At 38.2% G+C, this 25,521-nt stretch overlaps 1 protein-coding gene across 2 annotated transcripts; it reads left to right on the top strand.

Moving 5' to 3' along the window:
• The first annotated feature begins 1,300 nt into the window (after positions 1–1,300).
• LOC145774570 (uncharacterized) lies at positions 1,301–24,451 on the top strand. 2 transcript variants are annotated; one of them, XM_082585846.1, is made up of 9 exons: positions 1,301–1,421; positions 4,924–5,037; positions 10,220–10,293; positions 18,476–18,554; positions 18,937–19,068; positions 19,588–19,794; positions 20,423–20,532; positions 21,164–21,330; positions 21,999–24,451. In XM_082585846.1, exons 2-9 carry the CDS (start codon positions 4,966–4,968, stop codon positions 22,127–22,129), a joined length of 972 nt encoding a protein of 323 aa, XP_082441972.1. In that variant the 5' UTR covers positions 1,301–1,421; positions 4,924–4,965; the 3' UTR covers positions 22,130–24,451. The 2 variants fall into 2 exon arrangements, with proteins under 2 accessions (XP_082441972.1, XP_082441964.1); XM_082585838.1 differs by lacking the exon at positions 1,301–1,421 and adding an exon at positions 4,383–4,534.
• Positions 24,452–25,521: the final 1,070 nt, after the last annotated feature.

The raw sequence follows: 25,521 nt of genomic DNA, 5'->3' as shown, positions 1-25,521 counted from the left end.
GTGACTGTGGGGTAATTTGTTCTAAATTCTGTTGAAATGCACTTAATTTTATAAATCTTTTTGAACTGATCCATCTACCTCAATCTCCCACATCAATTTTTACCCAACCATAGGAACTGTTATGCTTTGAGCTCTGGACTATAGTGGAATAACAGTAGAGACTAGAACTGCAACATTCCTAGTTGTTATTAGCAAGTTTTATGTGTGATGTGGTTAAGCATTTCAAAGTGCAACTGCGCGATGACTTTGACCGCACTTTATCTGAAAGAGCATGTTTCAATCTGTAAATACCAACCTCGCCCTTACATTTTAAGGTTATATTTGTCTCAATAAAAGTTATCAAAACCATGGTTTTCCACGCGCTTGTATTTTTGGCCACGTTCCTGCAATGGCGGATTGTATTACGCAACACATTGGATTGTGACGTCACTTCAAGACAGACGTCGAAATGTTTAATGAATACTAATTGGCTTTTTTTTGGCTTTTTCAGGTATTTTCGTCTGACTTTTTTTAGGCTTTTTTGTGACTAGGTCTGGCTTTTTTGATGAAGACAGGTTGGCAACCCTAACTATCAGTTTTGCAAGTCCTTTCGTTGTCTTCGTCCTAGACGAAAGAGGTTTTTTTCACTGCTTTGATCTTGTTACACATGCTTTTTATGTGAAGGCAAGTAGTATAGGCTAGGCTCTTTGCAATCTCGAGTTTGAAAAAATAAGCCAGGTCTATTGTCTTATCTATTGAGATTGTTGGTTAAGGAACCGACCAAAGCTGTCATAGGCCCATAAGGAAAGCATGCGAGGTACGGTAGGGTACGTCTTAACCAATGTTATGTGACATTCTTGTAAGTTTCAAGTCTTTCGTTCAAATGTATCTCTTGGAAAAATGAACTTTTAAAACGAAACATTTCCCTAACAACTCTGTTTCGTAGATTATTGTAGTTCTGAGCCAAACATTTAAAATGGTGGTAATTTGCTCTATCTGTCATACAAAATCTGTTTCTGGGGCCAAGGTGACATTTTTTGCCTTCCGTAATGATCAACGTTTGCGAATTAAGTGGTGCAAGTTTGCTTATCAAGTCTGTAAATGGAATGGACCCTTCCCTAGCAGTGTTAACTGCTCAAATCACTTTTCTGAGCAGGATTTTGAAAATCATCTTGAAGTTAATATGGGATTTTGCTAACGTTACATTCTGAAGAAATCTGCTGTTCCCACCATAAAATGTACTTCTGCTACCTCTGATGCTTCTGCTTCTAAGCTGGATAAAGATCATCGAATGCAAAAGCACTTCTTGCATCACTGTGTTGAACGACTTCCATGCACTGGTCAATCCAGCAGTCCTACAAATCTTCTTCAGGGTTGATAGATAGAAAGAATTTGGAAAAAGCTGACAAGCCCAGACGACGCAATGGAAAGTTGTCAAATGAGTGAGTACTGAGTAATCTTGTTACTGTTCAACAGCCTTTCAAGAGCTAGTTGAGTAATTATTCCATTCATATTTAAACGAAGCTGTTAATGTTATACAGGGCTGCAATTTTTTCTTTCTTGTCAAACGACCAAAAATTCTGCGTTTGTTTGTCGAATAGTAGTATGACGTCACAAGAGTCAGATTATAAGCGTTTGGCCGCGAATTCAAAATTGAGAATGCTTTGCGACGTTAGGCTACTATACGCTATTAGCCGGAAGTTTACCTGAATGATAAGTTCCTAAGTGACAATGCTTCTCTCGATAGCTTCTTTGAACAGATCCCGCACTTCACTCGCTGTTTGCTGAACCTTAACCGCTTCTCAGTAAGACCGATCGAAGCTTTTGCCATCCGTGTTGTCGGAGGATTCTTTCGTTTTTTAGTCATTATAGGATACTGACTAACTGAAGACTATCCTATCTGTAGTTGGGCAAAGCTATACTGTTCTTACAACTTGCCCATTACCTTGCCTTGTCCACTCCCAGTGACTACCTACTATTCTTCTAGAAGCGAACTCTTTATAGCGACCTTTCTTATCTGTGTTTCTGATTCTGAACATCTGGTCGGAAACTAGGCTATTTTCTTGATGTAAAAAACTTGCGTAATAAGTAGGCTTTATTGTTCTTTTATTGTGTGCTTCTGTGATTATTTTCTCCTGTATCAATCACCTGCTTTAAGTTATATAACGGTAAGGAAATCTTAAATTTGTTTTCGTCATCATGCACTGGCTACATAAATCCATCATTGTTAAATCTTTCAAAGGATCTCACCTGGTGCGAGACAAATTTCCTGAAGATGTCCAGACTTTCCAGCCAGCAAACTTGTTTATACATGTCATGCATTGACAATGTAAAAACGACGGGTTTTGCTAGCTGGGTGGTGTGCTTTTGTGAATGTGCAAAATCGCCCATTACGTAATCACAGAAACTCTTTCAGTGGAAGGAAGTTGAGTTGCAACCGTGCTTATCTGTCTACTATTCTTTATTCATATTGCAAAACATTTCTGCAATCTTGGAACAACAAGTGCATAAGTCAGACATAAATACAAACTTGCAAACACGTTGACAACTAAAAGTAGCCTACTTCGGTTATTTTATCTATAAAAGAAACCCGTTGTGTCGAATAGCATGAAACGTGTGTGGCAAAATGTTTGATGGCAGGCGTTAGAACTTCGATCAAAGCATTTTCCCCGCAGTGTTCAAAATATTCTGGAAGAGAACTTCGTTCCATAAAAATAGCGGTTTTTTTCATCTGTATTTCTGAACATCTGGTCGGAAACTAGGCTGTTTTCTACATGTGAAAAACTTTCATAGCAAGTATCCAACAGTCATTTTACCAGAGCAATATTGTTAATTGGCTCAAACGGCGAAATACAAACTGGCATAGACGTTGACAACTCAACGTAGCCTAGGTTATTTCATCTATAAAAGAAGCCGTTGTCCAAAAGCACGAAACGTGTGTTGCGAAATGTTTGATGCCAGGCGTTGGAACTTCGATCACAGCATTCTCCCGCAGTGTTCAAAATGGCGGCGCTGACGCCTTGGGAGTTTCTCGTGTGAAGCGTCGCTTTTAGACCTTGCTTTGAAGTACCTGGCGCAAGAAAGTTTACGTAAGTCAGCACTTTTATGATTGCATCACGTGATGCCCCCCCCCCCCCCCCCGATTGTTCCTCGACCTGACGACGTTTAGTCCTCTCTCAGTTTTTTTTCCTTTTTAGACTATTTTCCTTTTTTTTTCCGTAAAGCACGGCGCTTGTCGAATAGTGATGGCGCGTGTCAAGTGACCTCGTCACCGAAAAAGGCAAAAATCGCAGCCCTGCTGTTATATCTCTCAGGCAATTCAGGCTGGTCGCATATATAGGCACGTGCTGGAGTGGCTGTTGGATGGAGAAGTTCTGGGCAAGTCGAACAGAGTCGTGCTGCCATCCTGCATTGTCTCTTTCATATGCAGAAAATACCCTAGCGACGATGGAGATTATGCTGTGTTCAGAAAACAGCCCCAATGAATGTTGAAGCGTTATCGGCTCATTGTTGTAATGTTGTACATACAATACAAAATCTTTTAACCAAGTTTTCCTGTTCCAATCTGCGAAACTAGCCTTCGGTGAAGGGCATTACAGACCATTCCTGGACCCTGGTACACAGGCATCAACAACTAAATTTGTATAATATGCTGGCTGAAAGATGCGTACTTCATTATTTATAGCTGCCTTATAAATTTGTGCATTCACTAGCAACCAAGCCTATCTCGTCTAGTTTAGTCTCCACTAAGTTTGACTAGAAGTGATGTCATATCACTAGGTGGCATAGACGAGTTTACCACTTCTAGGTAGCGTGAGAGAGAAGCCCTAGAGAGCGTAGGAAACAGGTCAGTTTCTTGGATGTGGGCCTTAATTGTAAGGAAGTGAGTTTTTCAACCCGTACCGGATGTCTTGGCAATGGATTCTAGCCAATGTTAATTTGATCGTGCAGTTGCACTTTAGCCTTTGAATCAATATTGCTGCAACACTGCACCAAGTTCTTTTGGAATTTTGAACGTAGATTTTGGCAATTTTATTTTTGCATTTCTGAAAACACTTCCACTGGACTGGTTATTGGTCAGCAGAGGTGGGCAGTAGCGTGCTATTTTTTGGGTAGCAGTAGCACTGCTACATTTTTTTCAATGTAGCACAGAGGGCAGAGGCGCTAGCCTATATTTCTTTCAGTCGCACTCCCGCTACTTTCAAATTTAAACTGAAAAAATCACTCGTTTGTGGAGATTATTCGTAAAGATAAAAGTAACTTCATGCTCAAGTTACTAGGGGAACATAGCCTATAAAGTGATGGCTACCATATGTTATCAATGGTCATATCCACTGTATGTATAGCGTTTATACACTTTTAAGATGAAACTTTCAAATTGCTTTTATTGTTTTTCAGCCTGATTTGTGCCCTTAAAATGTGTGTTTCCAAGATTATTTCTATTTATTCTTTTATATCTGTTTCAACGTTTTGCTTTTTTGTCAATAATAATGTATATGCACATGCAAGAGATGAGGCGACTAATGGTCACACTCCAGATTTAACCAGTCCACAAGTAAGTTAAGTTTTTATAATCTTGGCTCAGGATGGTTAGCTCATTGTGTGTTTGGAGAAAAAAAATCATGCTCAGACACTGATAACAAAGAATTAAAACAGTATTATTTTAGTGTGCCAATGACAATAGTAAGTATGTATCATAGGCAAACCTGTGTTTGAGTGTCTCACATTTTGTCAGGTGTCACTGATTTATGTTTTGCATGTTAAACACCTAATATCTAAAACAAATTGTATATATGTGTATAACAAAAGCACATACATTTTGTCATAAGTAGAAACAGGTACCAAAATTGTGACATACATTTTCCAAGTTTGGATATGACAAAAACAGTATTTAACTGAGATTGAATGATTAAAGTCTAAAAACAAAATCAACTTTTGTTTCAGCTTGAGCAAGACATTGATTGGTACAAAGAAGCTTCGGTTTGTATGGAAAGTACATGGATATACAGTGATATTCAAGTCACAAAACCATATGCTATTTGCTATAGCAGAGATAAGGTAAGTAGCCTATTGAATATCATTCTGCACATCTCTTAGAAGACTGGTCTAATCTTCTTGTACAAGCTAGTTGTAATGTTAAGTTTATGTGACCTTCAATTAACCCTGGTCTGCTTACTAAATTTGTTAGTGCTAGTTTTATTTCAAGTTATAATAGGGTCATTCCATGCCAAACGTCCTGAAATTTTGAAACTTCCCAGTTTGACCCTCTCCGAATTTGCTGAAAATCGGACAAAAGGTTGCATAACATGATTGAGCTAAAAATTGAAAATTTTAGCTCAAAATCTATTCTACTTTTCAAATTATGACATTTTTAAAATGGGTACACCCCTGCACTGATGAGCGCTCGGTCATTTTCGACCATTTTTAAACAAGCATATATCTCTCATTGCAAATTTAATCTACTTCATTTCTGGCAAAATGAGACACTTGTAGGTATATTACGTGAATCCAGTTTCAAAATTATATTGTCTCAAAGCATTTTGAAAATATGGAGGCCCAAAGTGTCCCCATTTTGATGCGAAGACAAATTTTGGACCATATTAAAAAAGCTGTAGCTTCCATACAATTACAAAACATAGCATTGCTCTCAAATTTATCCTGGAGGCTCCCCTCCTACTGGATTACAACTACATTGAATTTGGAAGGAAACACTGCTTTCATTAAAAAGTTATTTCACGTCAAAATATGGACCAGCAGCAAATTTTGCTAAAATATGCCATCTTGTGGTTCTATCTCTTAAACTCTTCTATCTCTAAAACTAACTTGAAATTGGCAATTTTGATGGTAGATATGAAAACTAGGGCTGCTTCTTACTCAGAATACCAAATTTCAGCTTTGTAAATGCTTTAGATTAAAAGTTGTGAAGACCCAAACATGGAGGAAAATTTACATGAAAAAACATTTACAAGTTTTACATATACGAGAAAGTCAAATTCCAGTAGCCTATAAGGCAACCAGTCATTTTAGATTGAATGTTCTTTGCTTCCTTTGTACAATGTGCTGTAGTTGTTTATGTAATTTACGATACAACAAGTACAATTGGCTAACTTAAAAGTTAATGTTGATGTTTTTCTCATTGCTTGAAATGGATATTAAGAGGGGGTAAACATCACTGCATCTCACCCCTTAATAGTTGCGGAACAAAGTTGAAACTCAGAAGATGAGTTCCTTATGAAAATCTCTTTGAGATGAAAAAAACAATTTTTTGAAAACAGTGTCTGACGGGGTCATTTTTTCACCACAAGATGGCATATTTTAGCAAAATTTGCTGCTGGTCCATATTTTGACGTGAAATAACTTTTTAATGAAAGCAGTGTTTCCTTCCAAATTCAATGTAGTTGTAATCCAGTAGGAGGGGAGCCTCCAGGATAAATTTGAGAGCAATGCTATGTTTTGTATGGAAGCTACAGCTTTTTTAATATGGTCCAAAATTTGTCTTCGCATCAAAATGGGGACACTTTGGGCCTCCATATTTTCAAAATGCTTTGAGACAATATAATTTTGAAACTGGATTCACGTAATATACCTACAAGCATAGGCGTCGACTTTTATTTTTGCACGGGGTGGCGGATGGCACAATATGGCAACCTAAAAACTTTCAAACTGCATGTTTTTGTTTGATTTGTACTAAGCGTGTTTCGTAGATGCACTTGTCTTTTCACACCTGATTTGTAGCTCGATAATTTACAAAGCAACTTTAAAACAAAGCACAGGAGGCATGTCGTGAATTTTATTGTTACGTTGCTGCTCTGACACTTAACATTTGGCAAAAGTATTTTTGAATACCACTTGTGAATACCACTATCCCTATGTTATTTGATACCTTGTTTTCCTTTCTTCCAGTTACCATACCCGGTTTCTGTCCAAACTTTTACAGAGTTCTGAATTAATGGAGTTAACGACGCCACATTTATTTTGTTGTGCGAAATTGCCCGTTTGCAAATCGGACAGAATGCTCTATCTTTGCATCTATCGTGTTCTAGCCACGGGAATTCGCTCTCCCACGATTTTTGATAGCTTCTCCCTTCAACAGCGATTATCCTGCTCGTGCTCGGTTCTTCCACCTCCCTGATTGTGCTAACGCCTTTTGGCAGTGGTACACTTTCATTTCGTTCAGGCGTTTGGTCACTTTCATGCTGGCTGGATCCGGACTAGACGCAACAAAAAATGACTCAATGGAGGGCTGCAATTTTGAGCGCTTTTTCGGTGGCATCTTTAAGCTGAATAAAACTGGAATGTCGGCGAAAAACTTTTACTGGACGACTTTTCGTAATTTTTTCTATGATGTAACAAGCAACTCCTATGTCAGACCAATAAATTCCCGCCTCAGACTTTTACAGGACAACTTTTCGTATTTTTTTCTATGATGTAACAAGCAACTCCTATGTCAGACCAATAAATTCCCGCCTCACAGTTTGTCACGCATTGACACGCAATATTACTGCATGAAGTAGATAACAAAGTAGAAATTAAAGCATGGAGTAGATGACAGTAGTACACTCCAATTGAAATCGGAAAATAATTCAAAATGCAAAATCTTGAGTAATCGAAAAAGGTTACTTTTATTATTGGGAATTGGCAGGGGGTGTAGCTTTCCTCGAATAGAATCATGTAAACGTGTAAATTTGCAGAACGTTAAAACTGCTACTTTACTAAGTGCACTTTTTAAATAAAACTCAAAAAGTTCCGAAAATTGTATTTTTTTAATGAAATTTGAAAATAGATATTCATTTAGGGGGTGGAGCTATCAATCATCGAGATAATTTTATTTCCAAGTATTTTATAGCTGTCATAATTTATAGCGATATTACGAGCAGTTTAAAAATTTTCAAAAAAGATTTTTGAGGGAGGCAATGGAAAGATGGTATTTTATTGATTAATAAATCCCATTGTAAACCTAACAAATGTAACAATGACTTATGACAAGTAACAAATAAAACGATCGCAACTACAAGAAAAAAACTCGTAGCCACGTGTTGCGTAATCTTCACGTAGCTTGCTTGATGTTACGTGAGTATCATGCTTGTGACAAAAACAATTATTTTCTTCGCAATCCTGTATTGGTTCACCTCTTGCTTTACGTCAGCGTTTCTTAACCGGGGGTGCTAGCACCCCTTGGGGGTGCTGGAATAGACTGTAGGGGGTGCTACATGCATGTAGTATAATACCAAAAAATGCCATTTTACTTTTCTGCATTTTTTCATCTTTCTGCCAGTATCAGCAGTTGTCATATCAATGATTGCTGTTTTGAAGTAGCCAACATGATTGGCTGTTATTGTAGTCATCTCCCAGTCAAGTACGCAAATTGATCCTGAGTAGATTGTGCGAACTTACCTGGTGGGTGCTTTGTTGTAATATTGTTGCTCACCTCTCGCTTCTAGAAACCACCATGGCAAAATACATTCCCACAAATCACTCGTATCCAGAGAATGGATACAGCAGCCCTTCTTGGCAGACATGAGTGATGATAATAGACTAAAACTGATTGACATGCAGGTGAATCAGAGTTGTTGGACAAAATTTCGTCCTTCCGCTTCCTGATTTCTGGTGTGATCAGTTGACAGCATATCCTGCATTGGCACGAGCAACACTAAAATTGATTGTTCCATTTCCGACTACCTACTTGTGTGAAAAGGCGTTTTCCACTATGCTCCAAATAAAAACAAAGGAATCGCCTTCAACATGGGTTGCTCCACGATATGAGAGTGGCTTTGACCAACACGAAGCCTCGAATAGAGAAATTGTTCACACATAAGCAACAGAAATCCCATTGATACATGTGTAACTATAGTTACCCAGCTGGATAACTTAAGTATGCTTAAGTTTGTCCATGTTCTTTCACTATTCTCGGGTTTTCCTATTTCTTTTATCACTAATGACGATAGTAGTTTTGAAAAATAAACAAAATGATCAATTTGTACATCGCTTTCTTTTCAATAGTGCAGGCCAAAGTTTAATGGCGGCGCCGAAATTTTGACATGCTTTTTGATCGCTGGCGGTATATTTTGTATTTTTTGTCGCCTAACAAACTGTGCTGTTGTTTTAAGAGGGTTGAATCACTTACATATGATTATAATTGAATTTCTGTTGGTGAATGAAAGTCAAATACCAAATCCTGAGTCAACTTCGTTAAAACAACAGCACAGTTTGTTAAACAACAAGAGACTTCATTACAAAATATATCGTCAGCGATCTGAAGGCATGTCAAAATTTCGGCCTCTACTAAACTTTTGGTCGGCACTGTAGTAGTCGTATGTCAACAATAGTTAGGGGGTGCTAGACTGGTCAGGCCTGTTTACAGGGGTGCTAGAGTCCGAAAAGGTTAAGAAACGCTGCTTTACGTTGACTTGAAGCGAAAACCAATGATCAAAAAAAGATTTAAACGTCCGTTCAAATTACATTTATTTGCAGTAAGTAATGTAACCTAAACGGGGTGGCTGCCACCCCGCCACAGCGGTTACGGGGTGGCGTGGCCACCCCGTAACCCCGTAAGTCGGCGCCAGTGCCTACAAGTGTCTCATTTTGCCAGAAATGAAGTAGATTAAATTTGCAATGAGAGATATATGCTTGTTTAAAAATGGCCGAAAATGACCGAGCGCTCATCAGCGCAGGGGTGTACCCATTTAAAAAATGTCATAATTTGAAAAGTAGAATAGATATTGAGCTAAAATTTTCAATTTTTAGCTCAATCATGTTATACGGTACAACCTTTTGTCCGATTTTCAGCAAATTCGGAGAGGGTCAAACTGGAGGGTCCAGGACGTTTGGCATGGAATGACCCAATATTTCTTAATCTGTCACAACATCAAATTTGTTTTGACTCATGACCCTTTTTTAGACATTTGCTATCTATCAATTGTATTGACATGTATAACTGTATGTGTAATTGTGTATATACTAGTTTTTATCGATTTCCTCATCAGGGTACTACTTAATTGACTTAGCAGGAAAAACTTCTATAAGATGAAGTCTTGGCAATTGGCATAGGTTAGCCAACAGTGTTCTTTTCTTGATTGACAACACAAAAATTTCTGATTTGTTACCTGTTTAAGCTTTTGACTTGCTAATTTTACCTACGGAACTTTACCTGAAGCAATATAAAACTAACCCATATGAGCATCTGTATTTCTACTTACTAAACAGTATGTACAGTTTGTGCTCATGCATGGTTGTATTTTAGTTAGGTGTAAGTTCTCATGTACCTATGACACATACAATTGATGATCGGTACCCAACTGACCAAATTCCTAACAGGTGAATAATAATACTTGAACAATGAACATATCTGAATACCGTATTTGTGGAATTATGTAATATGACATAGCTATGATACAAAATCCAGCAATAAAATCAGCTATATTTTACGTCGATTCCAGACTGTATGTCTGCAGACGTGTAGGGGAGATGTGGGATCTTTAAACCAGTGGGACCTTTGAACCACCACCCTAATTTTTCCTTTTCTTGAAATCAAATCTGTTTAAGTTAAATGTTTTTGAGTGGAGATTAATCTTAGTCTATGTTTTCTAAAGGATCACAGCAAAGCAGTGATAAAAAAGTTACTTTTTTACGACTTTCTGTTTGGAACAGCCAATAGTTATTTTTATCATACCAGGTTTTTGTTTTTAACGCTTCATCAGTGCTTTTTTATTATCTTAAATGATTATTATTTCTAACAGATAGGAAGGCTTACTGCGACTTATCGGAAATTATTCAAACTGATAGTTATGTGAGTAAAAACTGCTAGGTTAAAAAGCATGCTTGATGCTATACGGGGCCTTTAAACCTGTGGTTAAGAATGTCAACAAAGATTTTAACTTTTTGCAGTATATATTTTATCATCTCGTCTAATCCTTATAAGCAGCTTTAATACGAAAACCCACAGTTGAAGTTTATCATAAGTACAAAAACATATTGTATTTTTGATAACTAAAATATTACATTCTGACACATAATTCCACCAGTTTGGACTGAGTTGATAAGTAGGGTGATACATTTTTTCAAACCAACTACAATATAGTGTTTGTTTGGTGGGAAATGCACTCAAACAAACTATGTCAAAATATTTTTCACTTAAAATAATATTTTGAGGTTCCACACTTGCATTAACGATTCACCCGATATTGGCGATTTTATCATATGAACAACACAGTAACAGTATGACTAATTTAAGTTATTTTGGCAGCCGATTGTAGCATCGAATAGACAGCGATAGACACGTGTTTCGCCCATGAGGCTGGGCTCATCAGTATCGCACCGTATTCTTGCCACTTGAGTAATCGACCGCCGCTTTACCAGTCAGTTTAACTCTTATCTTTGTGGAAAGAAAGAGCCAACAAAACCTGCCTTGTGCCTTGTGCTGATAGCCGGGAAGAACGCCTTTCTTCACAGTATGACTAATGTTATTGAATCTGTCCTGGTAAGAAACATAGACATGGGCTAATACATACAAGGACGTCGGCAGAATTTTTTTTAGGGAGGGGGCGTTTTTGTAACTTTTTTTTGTAATTTTGACATTTTTTAGGGGGCGCCACTTGAGTAAGCTACATAAGTAGAATTACTTTCCTTACTTTACACTTCTGGTCATGGCTAAGTGGAGAATTTGGGGCATTTCTTATTGAAATAATGCGTTTCACAATCATATTGATTATTCAAATTCCAGGGGGGCCAAGGCCCCCCCTTGCCCCCCTCCTGCCAACGCCCTTGAATACATGCACTGTATTACTAAATAATATCAAACTCTCATAGTCCACAACTCACTAGTGTATCTGTATATTTTAAATACAGTATACAAAATATTACCAAAAGATCAAGTGTCTTACAGATATTCGAGACTGGTGGTCATGGTCATGCAAGTCAGTAGTCACATATCCTCTGATCGCTGTATCAATCTTTTTCAGTTTTTTGTCACTCATGTCATCATTGCTATCCTTGATTTTCTTTTCCTCCAAGCATTTCTTAACATTCCCAATCAGTCTTTCAACCTGTTCCTCAGTGCCAACTTATGCCGATAAACTGTAACATGGGATCGTTTTGCTTCTGGATGTTCAAATATTTCAGCAGCTGAGTTCAATAGTGATGATGATAAACGGTTTGAAGCCAGTTTTTTATCCGCCATAATACAGTTATCTGTGCTAACAACACTTAACCTTTTTGTACGCTTAGATGGCCCAGCCTCATCTTCTTCAACTTGGATTTCTGCACTTTCCATTTCATAATTATCATCACTATTTAACTCGGTTTCATCAATTGCTGAACTGCTTGCCTGTGTTGATTGTTCATAAAGAATTCTGCGTACATGGTTCTGGTCTATTGTTTCTACAGCTGTATTTGCTAATTCTTCTCATATTAGCTTCAGTTTCCTGAATATCTAAACCACCAATCACTTGTATTTTCCTATTTCTCTGATCAATGAAAAACCCTGCTTCTAGCACTGGAATGCGCCTTTCAAAGTCACATTTGCATACTGTTTTCTTGTGCCATTGCTGCTCAACTGTTATTTTGCACTTACAGGAACTCACATCAAATAAGTTCTCAAGTTTACTCTAAAATGCAGCTACTTTTATTAAATATGCTGGGTAGGGTGTTTTTAATTTTCTCATATCGTAAGTTTGATTTGTACAGGGCACCAGGTTGTTACAATTGGTAAGAAAACAACGTCTTTCAAATTTCAAGAAATTATTTCAACATTTACAACTTGCGCAAGGAGGTTGAAAAATTCGCAAAATCAATAAAACAAGCAACTTTACAACATGCAACCAAATAACCAGCTTTATTCAGTACTATTAATATGCACGCATTTCAGGCACGTTTATAGGATTTAACAAAGCAAATATAGCAACAAAGCAACTATTCCTCTAACAACCTTTACACCGTGTTTCATCCATAACCGAGATGATCAGAAGCAGTGGCGTAATTAGAAAGCTTATTAGGGGGGGGGGGGGGGGCAATACATTGTGTCAGTCAGCCGTGTAGCGGTCCAGAATCGCCAAATATACCGTCATATGATATTTGAACGGCCCCATACATTAAATCAAGAGCGATTCCGCAGAAGTATGTTACTGTTCCAATCAATGAACCAACAAAAGATATCAAACACTTCAGAACATAAACAATAATGGAACATAAACAATAAGTTAGTCCTTCCGACCTCGAATACTTTTGAATATTCTCGACGATTCGCAATGACAGCCATCGCATTAAACTTAGAGTTTGCGCTTGGCAAATATGTCAATGACTGCATCATACTCGAGTACAATATCCTTGTTTAAATACATCTGAGCTAGACCATCCAAACATGGCTTTTAATTTTTTTTGGCTACAGGAAATTTTCTTCGATGATGCTCCACTACCTGCAGAACGTACTGTTTCTGCTCCTCATCTCTGGTCAATGTCGAATTGAACTCTGTCATAAGCGCCACTCCTCGTTCTGCCAAATCGTTTGTCACCCTCAGGGCAGAAACTGTTTCCTTGGCACTTTGGTACGCCTCATTTTCAGCCCAGTATTTAGGATCAAGGGTTAAGAAGCTTTTGTCTAGACCAAGTATTGTGAACAATCGTTCAGTTGCAGTAGTGCAGAAATCAGACAGTTTTCTCTCAGCAATATCGGTAGGTACCACGGCCCGGTTTGGCGGATCTTCGGATCCATGACTGTTTGCCATACTGCGAACCATTTCCCTCTTATCAATGTCAGTAACTCTGCTGTCAAACAGTGCAAAGGCAATGAGACCTTCTGACAAGTACCACAGGTGTCTGGAGTAAGCCTTGAAGGCTAATTGAGATACTTCTCCATCAGCATACGTTGTTAAGTTCTTCATAAAATTCAGGTCGTTGAGAGGTGCCTGTATGGCTGAATCACAGCTGTACCAGTGGCCTATGTAAACACTCACAATAAATAAGCACATGCGTAGCAATTGACTGGACGTTTTGGGCTGCGTCTGTCTTCGGCCAGTGGTACGAAGGTCCAGTTGGAATTGTTTCCTGAACAGCCATATTTTAAGGGAATATATCGCTCGTGCCATCCATCTGGCTCGATGAAGTGCACCAGGGTAACGGAATTTGACACCTCTTTTCGGCACTCCTCCGAGAAATATGATACTGAGTTCTAATAATTCAGCGTAATCGTCCCGAGGATGATTGAGATCCAGCTTGTCGGCCGCTAACTTCAGGATTTCTGCGCGGACAGGTTGTAACTGATCAGAAACAGCAGGATCGTCCAGAGATGTGCTGAAGTTTGCTTGATCTATATTTGGCCAGAAGTCGCGGAACCGAGCGAATAAGTCGATGACTGGGGACTTAGAAACAGCATCTACCAGAGAGAAAACTTTTTCAAGGACAATCTCCGACATATGATGTCGACAGGCTAAATTCAAGAGTTGTTTCTTGAGAGAAGCTTCGATCAAAACACAGACTCCGTTCTGCCAGCCAGTGTTGACACTGGTTGTGTCGAAACACATTGCACGTACAAGATCCGCTATGCCCCAACTATATATTTCGGAGACCACTGCTTCAGCTTCGACGATTGATTTTCCCGATTCTAGTTTTGGTACAGCCAGAAGTTTGGTAACGTCTTTGCCAGACACTAAAATTGGCAAACGGTCTACTTTGATGTGATTGTATTGCTCATAATCACCCATGATCTTCCCATCCCAATGTATGGTCAGTGGGGTGCAAGGGTCAAAAGCCTCCCTAATTTCGTCCGACAACTTTTGACGATAGATCTGGCGAGCTTTGTGAATTGAACTTGGGCTAATCATCAGATCATCGGTTGGATGGAGCAATTGCTTGGACACCGCCAGTGCATTTAAAATATGAACGGCCTTCCTCGAGGTAGTATTGGTCCTGTCCAATGCTGCTGCTATCTCGGGGGTTACTACAGCAATTTTACCTCGTCGGAATTTCGGCAGACAGCTTGCAGCACTGGACCCAGGCTGTTCGGAGCACATCGATCCACCAGCTGATGGATGACGCCCATCTCCAGACTTGTCGAGATTATCTTCTTGCTGAGTATCCATTTCTGAATCACTGGATTCCAGTATGGTTAAATTAGTAGATTCGGCAACACGAACTGCTTCCGCCTCAACTCGCTCTCTCTCCTTTAATGCTCTATTCCTCACTCGCTCGTCTCTCCTGCATAGAACCATATCAACGCCAACCATGGAACCTAGGCGCCCCTCTTCTCTCTGGGCAAGAAGGAACTGGCGATCTTCTTCTATGTTGATCATTTCCAAAGCATTACTGTGTGCTATATCGAATAGGTGATCCAATGATTTCTTAAAGTCTGTCCGTTTGACTAACTCAAGCGCACTCTTACGATTGATAGATTTTTTCAAGTTTTGTCATTCCTGGTGTAATTTTTTCACCTGATTAATCACATGGTTTTGATGGCGTGTTGGAATTCGTGCTCGACTCCAAATAGGCAAAAGCAAAGATACTGTGTTCTTGACACTACTTTTCAAATCAAAACCTTTTTTACAATGAAAATCAAACAAAACTTGAAGCACTTCTCCCCTCGATGGTAATTTTACAGCGCTGAAATGACCTGAACTGCTACCTACCAGCCAAATTTTATCTTTAGACCTTGTCACAGCCATTGTACAACCGCAAACTGTTAGTAAACTGAAATAAATGCAACAACACAACAGACTAGACATTGACAATGTAATTTTTGTAGTTTTACGAAGTGTTGCAATTGTGACGTAACAATGCTTTATTTGTTCTGTGAAGTGACGTAGCCTAGAAGTACCGGTAATTGCTTATATTCCGCTGCTAGATTATAGGCTAAACAACCTAAACTTTAGCTTCCTTGCGCAAGTAGTAAATGTCGACGGATTTCAACAAAAATTTGCCAAAAGGATTTTTTTACTGAAAGGAAATGAACACCACCCTGTACATTAATATTAACAATGGTTAGAATTTTGCGTATTACGCTAAAAACACCCTAATGCTGGGGAGTTTAGACGAGATAATGGCTGAGTTTGAAGTTTTTTCACCTGATCAAAAAGTTCTTTCGTCATTTGAGTTACACGATCATTGTTAACATGTGGCAGACCAGCTTTTCCCCACAACTGAATGATATTTTGTATTAACAATGTCTTGACTTCAACAAATGGCATTTTTTCAGTAAATTGATCAAGCATTATTTTATTTCTTAACCAAAAGAAAGCTCTTGCTACATCACCATTAGTAGGAAGTTGAAGCTGCGGTAACTCAGTTGGATAACCAACACAATCCAAGATTTTAGTCCGATTTCTAGTGACGTGTGAAGATATCATTTTATATTTTAGGTTGCCAGATAAGTACACAACAACTTGATTTCATAAACTGATGTTTTTAGAGCCTATTTGCTGAAAAAAAGTTAATACACATGAATAAATCCAAGAAATAGCAGGTATAAAAATCCTGCATTTTTTTGAATTTTTTAGATTTTATCCAATATTACCCATAGAGCGTGGAACCTCAAAATATAAATATTTTTAATTTATTTTTTGTGCTAACTAGTTTTTGTGCAAAAACCCATCAAATAAATGATATATTGAAAGATTTTGCCCTAGGTGGTAAAAAAATGTAACACCCTATTGGTAAGTACTACAAAAAGCTATTTTATGTTTAAAATATTGCTTGCATTGTACTTAAACTTAAATATAACTATCGTTTATTTTTTCATTTCTTGCAAATTTGAATTCAGCAAAGTGGTTCAAAGATCCCACACAGGTGGTGTAAAGGTCCCTTTCCAGGGGGACCTTTAAACCAGTTTTCAAAAAATATTAAAACTCTTGTAAATTCGCGAAAAAATATTCAAGCTAGTGCTTACTATTGTCATAAAAATTGGTGTGTAAAATTTATTTAGCAATTGCTCGAGATATAAACTTTTTACCTTTGAAAACCTTTTGGTTTAAAGGTCCTACATCTCTCCTACTGACAAACGTAAAAATAGATTGGCTAGCTTTGCTGTTTGATTAGTGATCATTTGCCACATAGAAGCATTAAAATTAAGACTATGATAATATGTATTATTCTTGTAAAAGAAGTGATGAAGTAAGAAGACAAATTTTACTACATTGTTAATCATAGGCGCCTAACCCGTGGGGGCGTGGGGGCCAGGCCCCCACGCATATTTATGCGTGGGAGCAACTTTTTATGCTGCATTGATACATAAAACAATAAATGAACTAGCGATCGGCAGCAGGAAAACATTTTTAAATGCAAACCGCAACAGCTTTGCGCTAAATTATCACTAGAACGAGTAGCGATGCTACAATCCCACACCAGACAAAAAAATCTGTCATTTTTACATTGATTTAACGTCTGCAGACGTTGAATCAATGTAAAATGACAGATTTCACTGCCTGAGATATAGCAAAAATCTACCATATTGCGTCGATTCAATATCATCAGATGTTGAATGCACCCAAAAACAACATAATTTGCTACGTTGACGCAGCGTGCGTTTAGCTTTATGCGCATGCAAACAGACTCGATGTCGCTTTGGAAAGTCGAAACCTCTGCAGAGAATTGTCGCGGCTGTGAATCGCTTGCTGTGAAAATGAACTTGAAGTCTCGGCCCGAGGTAACCACTAACCAACGTAACAAGGGCTGGTACAAACCGCATTGCGCACACGTGGCATAATCAACGCAACAATGGACTCGCGCAAACTGCATGGCGCACACACGACCGTTGCCATAGAAACCCGATCAAAGGCGTGGAATATGCGCATCTTTTGTTTCATCTGCAACACGAAAACGGGCGTATTACAGCGAATTGGAACTTGAAAGCTGGTCAGCCATAAGTTGCGATATTGTAGTGAAAAGGGAGCAATGTCAAGTCGAAAACTTAATCACACGTCTCTCCGTAACTATTTTTCAAGGGCTGTTTACGGATGTCAGCAACTTTTAAATTTATTCAACGTGACGTGCTGTTGAATTGATGTAAACATGAATGATTTTGCTTGCAACAGGTATATTTTCAAGCGTATGATCAAGTTAGTATTTTCATTCCATTTACAGACAATACCTTTTAATAAACCTTTTCGTCTCTTGTTTCATGCTAATAAATCTAGTTCGTTGCTAAACTTTATGTTGTGCTTAGCTTAAAGATTCGCAGTCCATCAACCGCTAGCCAACGCAGACGCATAGCATGTGTTTTGGTCGAGTTTTGTTAATAATAATTAACGGTAGGTCGAACGTAGCGATAACTCCGAGTGTGGCAATAAAAGCAATTCTAGTGTGACGACATAATTACGTCATCCATCTGCATGACATTTCGCTGAATTTACGTTGCTGCTGGTGAAACACGCTTTCGCCCCCACGGCCAAAAAAATAGTTAGGCGCCTATGTTGTTAATAGTATTTTTGCTTGAGGTTTATGCTTACTGATGAATTTGATCAATATCAGATGTCAAATGAAAAACTCAGTCGTCATATTGTATTTGTGATTTTAGTGGTCCTCACCGTCAAGCATGGGGCGTTTACGGAGAATATAAATACCTTCCTCCCGGTCGATTTGTTCATAACCTAGAGGTAACAATGATAATGATAAATTCATAATTGAAAAGGTTGTGCTGCCAAGATGGTTTCACTGGAAACATTGCTGTGTATCTTCACATAGTTAATAACTCTAATAAAGTAAGGATTAGTACTTGCAGTTTAGGTATACCAGGCTGCACGAAATGGCCTTTGTGTCAGGCAGAACCTGAAGGTTTTACAACCATTGTACGCTACAAAGGATAACAATATTACTCTCAGTCTCAATAACAAAGAATAGGATGACAAAGGCTCTTAAAAAGTAGCACATATTGCTGATAATGTTACTTACCATTAAACCTTATGAAAATCAATGATTCTATCCGCTTCATTGGCTAACTTCGTCACCAGAGTTACTTATGTGATATCGTATTTGCAGCATGGAGGTGTGGCGTTCTTGTACCACCCTTGCACTCCTAAAGTTATGATCGACATGTTGAGGCAGTTAGCAACGGGTTGTACCTGGCAGCATGTGATGAGCGCGTATCCAAAGATCTTGAACCAAACTTACGTGAGTAACTGAGTGGTAGAGTTATACTTTTAGAACCAGATCTTAACGGTTTTCTCAACGACAGGTCAGTATATAAAACGCAAGCTCATGCCGCTTCACTAGGACAGGACATGAACTTATTTTTGTAAAAAGTCGTTTGTTGTCTCACATTCCTTCAATTTTTTTTTTGCGACCTTACTTGGGTTCACTGATGATAGAAAGAACCAAAATCAAAATACACACAAGTTTATATTTTGTAAGTTTTCTTGCTTTAATTTCAAATTTGTCTTGCATTTTTAAACGTTTCGGGCACCAATGTCTTGTTATTCTGATCGATTCTCAACATGATATATTGATAAGTCTTAAAAGTACGTTTTCAAACAACTAGATTGAAACGTTATCCGTGGAAATTGATTTTATTGCTGTAAAAACAAGGCTCACATTATGTTGCAGTTGTTTTTTTTTCTTCGACGTGCAATAAACAAGCTTCACATACTTGTGTGACGTGACCACAATAACAATCACAGTAAACCATTGCAGCCGATGGCCATTGTCACATACGGATGCGAATACAGAATGTCTGACATTAATATCACTGACATTCAAGAATGGATGAAAGTGATCGGAGTGAGCCCCGAGAGTGAAGTGTATGGCCAGGGAATGTACAATCACAGTCTCTTGCATGCTTCAAAGATACCAAAATCACCTCAGGATAAAAGCAAAACCCCTTTCTGCGCAAATGTTGCGGTGAGTAACGCACACGTCGATTCAACGACTGGTTGTGTTGATTTGATGCAAAAACAAGTAAAGTTTAATATTAAGGCCAAAACTTGTCATTTATTTACTTTGATTCTGCAACTGAGCAACATCAGTTACGTGGCATCACAGATCAACGTGACACGCTGACAGTCTTATGTGGTTTTGTATAGAAAAAATGTGATGAGACCGCGCCGAGCCTGTCAACTATATTGATTCCTTCTCCACTAAATCCGTGTAAAGACTGTGTTTCACCACTGCAGACGTTGAATCAATGTAGATTGTAGAAAGGACTGATTTTCTGTTATGCTGCACTCCCAGACAGCAAAATTCGCCATTTAAGTCAATACAATATTCAGTACACAGTTAATGTAAAAATGACAGATTTTGTTGTCTGGGTTGCAACTGGCTGCCACGCATGATAGCCGGTGAAATCACAGTTTAAAACGGTTGTATTAGATATGTCAAATCTACCCGCAATACGTTGCATGTGTTGTGAACAATTTTTTGGACCAACAAATATGAATTCCTTTTCTGCATTTTACGTTTAAAATGATAGTTCTTTTCTATCATTTCTTGGGCTGTCGTGTGTTAATGATCTCATCTTTTCTATTTCTAGCATATCCAACGCCGAAACGATCTTAAATCGTCTTCTACAAACACTTCATCTTCAAACATCACCTCAAATTCATCATCGAATAAAACTGGTTCCTCCAGCAAGACACCCAGGTCAGTTTTTTATATTTAATCTTTAAATTTGCTAATTTCTATGGGGAACGTTGATAAAAAAAAAGATCAGCAATTGTTTAATGCGCATCCGAGGATTGAAGAATCTGATCCTACCCAGTCTCGTCAACCAACGTTTCCAACCAGACAGTTTTATCGCATGCTGAGTTACTCCAGGTGGTTGAAAGATCAAATTAGTTGAACTGGAAGTAGAAAACCCAACTTTTGTGCCTACCTCCATGCACGTCATCCAGTGTTTGGCCCAGATACGTTCAGTTCAGATATTCTCGCATTGCTCGGCCACGCAACGAACACACACTATTATTGAAAGCAACGGGTCTCCGCTAGGTTGGAGCGATATAAAGTTGTTGAAATTTCAATCCTTGTATCTAATCTTCATGGTTACCCATTCACCAATTACAATCTTAGTGAATGATAGACGTCAAATATACTTCGGTATTTTGATCTTTATAAGTCCAGTAGCGCTTACTCGTCATTGCTACAAGAATGCAGTCTGATCAAAGATTTTGCGAAGTCTTTTGCATACTGTACCAACTGTCTCTTCAAGTTTCTTCTCTTTAAATCGTTTGTTCATCCAAGTTTCCGAACGTATCCTTCATTCTTTCGACCACAGGACATCGGAAGCTTACTGGGCGGTTGGCTCCCTGGCCTTTCTCCTGACCGGTTTGGTGGTTGCGGTTTGTTACACGCAGCTCTGGCGGAAGGGAAACCAGGGGGAGAGTTTTGAGAAATCTCGCGTATGGAACGATGAGAGTACCCCTGGATCTGTCAGTGTGGCAGGTTGGTATCGTGGCGTGTTTCTGATGCAGTAAAACTCCGGTTAAAATTTTGAAACTTCCGAAAGAAGTGCAGCTAGCAAAATTGACTTTTTAGCATTAATTCAACGTCTACACATTTAAATTTATGCAATAAGGGAAAGCTTTGCTAGTTTAGTTTATTCATCAATTGTTTAACCGCTTTCAAATAATTGAATAAGACTAACTATTTTATTCATTGGTTTCATTTTCAACTCCAAAAAAGCTATTTGCGCTCGAAACCTAATGTCGCAGAGCGGCATTAACTTTGATTATTCTCTTTTCGCAAATTATTATTATTTTTTTATTTTTTATTTGTTTAATTGAGTGTGTAACTGCAGACAGTGCACACCGTTTCGATTTCGACCTTCCGGTCTCCTCAGTGCAGTAGGTGTCTTTTCGCAATTTTTTTTTTTTTTATTGAAATCATCCATTTTATGACAGCGACATCTAGCGGGATGAGATCCAATCTGGCCAGCATTTTTTAAATCTATGGTATTTTTCGAAAACAATGGCAATGTGAGATTTGACTTGTCTCAGTTTTTTGTTCATAAATCGAAATATTTGTGTGTTAGTTTTTTTTTATATTTATAATTATAACGTTGTGCTGTAAAGTTGCACACAGCCAAAAAATTATTTCTTTGAACTCGACAGCCATCGTTCGAAAGTTCCCACACATGCTCAAGAATAAAATGAAAAATGCCAACATATTGAAGACGTCACAAAAGAACTACTACCACCGAATTGTTGTCGATGACGAAACTTACTCGGAAGAGGAGTTATGATTTGCATGGGCGATAAGATTGTTGTTTGATGTCATTCCAACGTCGAAGCGACGGAATTGTTATTTGTGGAGCAATGAACTGAGCTGCCAGCTGATTTGAAATTGCAGTAAACATTGAAGTGAAGTCAAGTTACTATACGTAGCCAGCAAATCAGTCATTTTTACGTTAATCCATGTAAAAACAACTGATTTGTAGACTGGTTCAAGTGTCGATAGTGGCAATTGGTTGTTTTTTCTTTGCTGCAAAATCAAACTGCAATGATTATTGTTAACTGAGAAGCAGTGAAGTGTTACCGTTTGTTCCCGTATGAGCGCTAAGCATCGCTTGATGAATGCATTACTTGAATATGTTTATTTTTCTGCACTTGTTTTCTTATTGTTTCTTTAAAGTCTCTAGAACGCTTAGTTTGCCTGAGCATTTGAAATGATTTACCAAAGAGCAACAAATTCCATGCTTAATCGCATGTGACGCATCATTCCTTTACTAATAGTACAGTACACTATAGAAGTCCACGTTGATCAAATACGGCCTACTGTGTACTGTGTTGGTGACAACAGACAAGTATCCGTTTGCATTTGCAAGTAAAATGATGCACGCTTGCAGTTTGATTTCAAAGTTAACACCCAACCATCAAGACTCAGTTCTTCTTGGTACAACGTTCTCTGACCTGAACGACGATAAACTGATTTCGTTCGATGAATGTTATACAAACAGCACGTAACTTACTCCATAAATCCTTTTCGTACGGTACACACAATTGCTACTTTTGTATTTAAAGATATTGGCTCGCTGTGAAGCAAATCCAACTTGTAACGTTAGTGTGTTTTCCATCGCTTCTTTTCTTTGGTTTTTCCAACTCCATGTGCTTTCACATTTTGCAATGACCTAAAATGTAATGTAGAAGAAGACTGGTTTCCTGGGTTGGGTGATATTACGACCCAATAATGAAGATCGTAGAAAAAATTCAAAATGTTGCTTTTTACTTCTTTGCTGAAAGTCCATAGCCAATTTTCTTTCAATTGAAAAATTGCACTTTTTCATTCATTTACAGATGTGAAATTTTTATCTGGAATGGTTATTTAAAGTTGAATTGATTAAAACAAATTCATCTACTTTTTTTTCTAATTAAATTAAGTAAAATGTCAGAGTTTCATGCTGTGGAATTACATTGTGCGATTGTTTGCGTCAGCTCAAAAAACCTTTTTTGCACTGATCCAATATTTGGTAATGTTAGAATGTCTGTTTCTAGATTATGACGCCATGCGCTTCAACTTTGGTCGCAAAATGCATCACTAACTAGTAACTACCCAGCTCAAACGTGCAATGTTTGTTTCTGCCTTTTCCTGTCACGACTACACGAGTTCTTGCCAACAGAGAGGATTTAGTGCAGACCTTTTATCTTGTTTATTTTTTGTCGCGTTTCACCTGGAAATGTTCTGAAATAGACCGATCTCTGTCCACGTGAATCGATAGTTTGTTTATTGTGCGAGGTTTGGGCATTGTGCGGTTCCAGTCAGCAAAAGAAAAAAGTCGATTTTTTTTTTACAAAAAAGCAACTAATTTTGTTACAACATCGTATTAACATTCCAATGCATCTAAAATTGGTAATTTTTGAACAACCAATCGGTTGAAGATAAAACAATGCAAACAAATTTGTTCGTTTTTGTCTGCATTACATCAATTTGATGTTACACTAGATACTTTGTTGCTGATTTCGAGTGTGATGTTAATCTGATCAAACAATGCAGTGGTCTTGTGGCAATATGATCTTTATCACGATGTTGCAATGTTGTCTGTTACAAATTCAATGCCGTAGTTTCAGAATGGGTTAACGAGCTTAATATTTCGTTTTCACGTCGTATATCATTGAATATACTTTAGATTCAGTTAATCATTAATGTGATGACAAATGGAAGTGGTTTGTTATTATGTTTTCGTTATTCTATTCATATGTCAGAAAAAATCTCATTCACCAAAGTCTTCTGGCAATATGATTCCATCTATAATAATATATTGATATCACGTTGACGAGCGACAGCTAGCTCTGTCGCATCGTCTTTAATTACCCTGTCAACAATGCCCTGTCACATTGTCTATAATTTCAAACCGATATCCAACTGGTAAGTTGTGCAAATGCTCCGGTCACGTGATATGCTTACTGACATTGCATTTTGTTGTGAACTCCATCAGCGCTTCGAGTGAGAAAATTGTTTTCGTGGCAAGACTGACGTCATGCCTTTCCACTAGCGGCAGGCTGACATCGTTGTTGCAGGTAACCCATAGGCTAGAACATCATACAACTAAGGCGAAAGAGCCATGTCCATTAAGTCGTGTCTTTGTCATGAGTTACCAAGGGGGGTGGGGGGGAATTGTATACCTGGGACTGGTATATAAGTACCCCCACCCCCCTTGGTAACCCATGACAAAGACAGGACTCAATTCAATTTTCTCTTTCGCCTTAGTTGTGTGATGTTCTAGTCGTTACCGTTGTTGCACTTGAGTTGAACCCAGCCGGCCAATCAGTTCTTGTTTTACTGATTTTACATCTGCCGACGTTAAATTAATGCAAAAATGATTGATTTGCTGAAAATATGATTCTTCTCAGAGAGCAAATTAGTCGTTTTTTACGTTGATTCAACGTCTGCAAACGTTGATTCAACGTCTGCAAACGTTGAATCAATGTAAACAAACGTTTGATTTGCTGTCTTCGCTGACCTATCGAATTCGTACTTCACAATTGAAGTATTAAATTGATTGTTCCAGTAACTCGTCGTGGCGTTTCCCCCTCAGCGGTACTGATATTTTCTTCCTTGCAGTATTATCTTTGGTGTGGTGATAATTGTAGGACACAGGTTTGCCGTTGTTAATTTTGTTGGATGTCAACCCATCACATAAAAATAGAAACGTTGCTATTTTTACATGATTTCCGTCGACAAAATGATACATTTGCTCGCTGAGATATCAGTGGCTTAATTTTATTTTGATTGTAGTAAATCACAACTTGTTTTAAACTTCCAGTGATAAAGCATCGAAACAACGCTGTGACGTTTGCTTGGTCAGTTCAACTTTGGCAATTGTTTGATTGAATGAAGCGTTTTTTTCCAGGTTGGCTTTTGTTCGTTTTACTTGACAAATCAACATAAACAAGACAGTCGTTAATTCGCCAATTGATTTTCAGATGTTATTTTGTACTGCAGTCTGTAATCCTCTTTATACACTCGATAACTACCCGCTCAAGCTTTGTTTATTGTTCGTGTCAACTTCCTTCGTCCACAACTATGTGTGTCAAGATCCCTGAGAAGCAAGATTTATATTTCGTAGTGTTTCCATCATAGCTTCATGCAGGACCTCTTATTGACCAGCAAAATCCTTTTTCACATTGATTCAGCGCC

Source organism: Aplidium turbinatum, chromosome 1 (genome assembly GCF_918807975.1).
Source record: "Aplidium turbinatum chromosome 1, kaAplTurb1.1, whole genome shotgun sequence".
Classification (NCBI taxonomy): Eukaryota; Metazoa; Chordata; class Ascidiacea; order Aplousobranchia; family Polyclinidae; genus Aplidium; species Aplidium turbinatum.
This window is presented reverse-complemented; position numbering and strand designations above follow the sequence as displayed.

Bases quoted from the DNA above. Each gene is read 5' to 3' on its own strand.
- LOC145774570 (XM_082585838.1), top strand. From the start codon at position 4,397: ATGTGTGTTTCCAAGATTATTTCTATTTATTCTTTTATATCTGTTTCA. The intron at 5,038-10,219 runs GTAAGTAGCCTA...GTTGTATTTTAG, and splicing joins TTTGCTATAGCAGAGATAAG to TTAGGTGTAAGTTCTCATGT. The intron at 21,331-21,998 runs GTTGGTATCGTG...TGAACTCGACAG, and splicing joins TGGATCTGTCAGTGTGGCAG to CCATCGTTCGAAAGTTCCCA.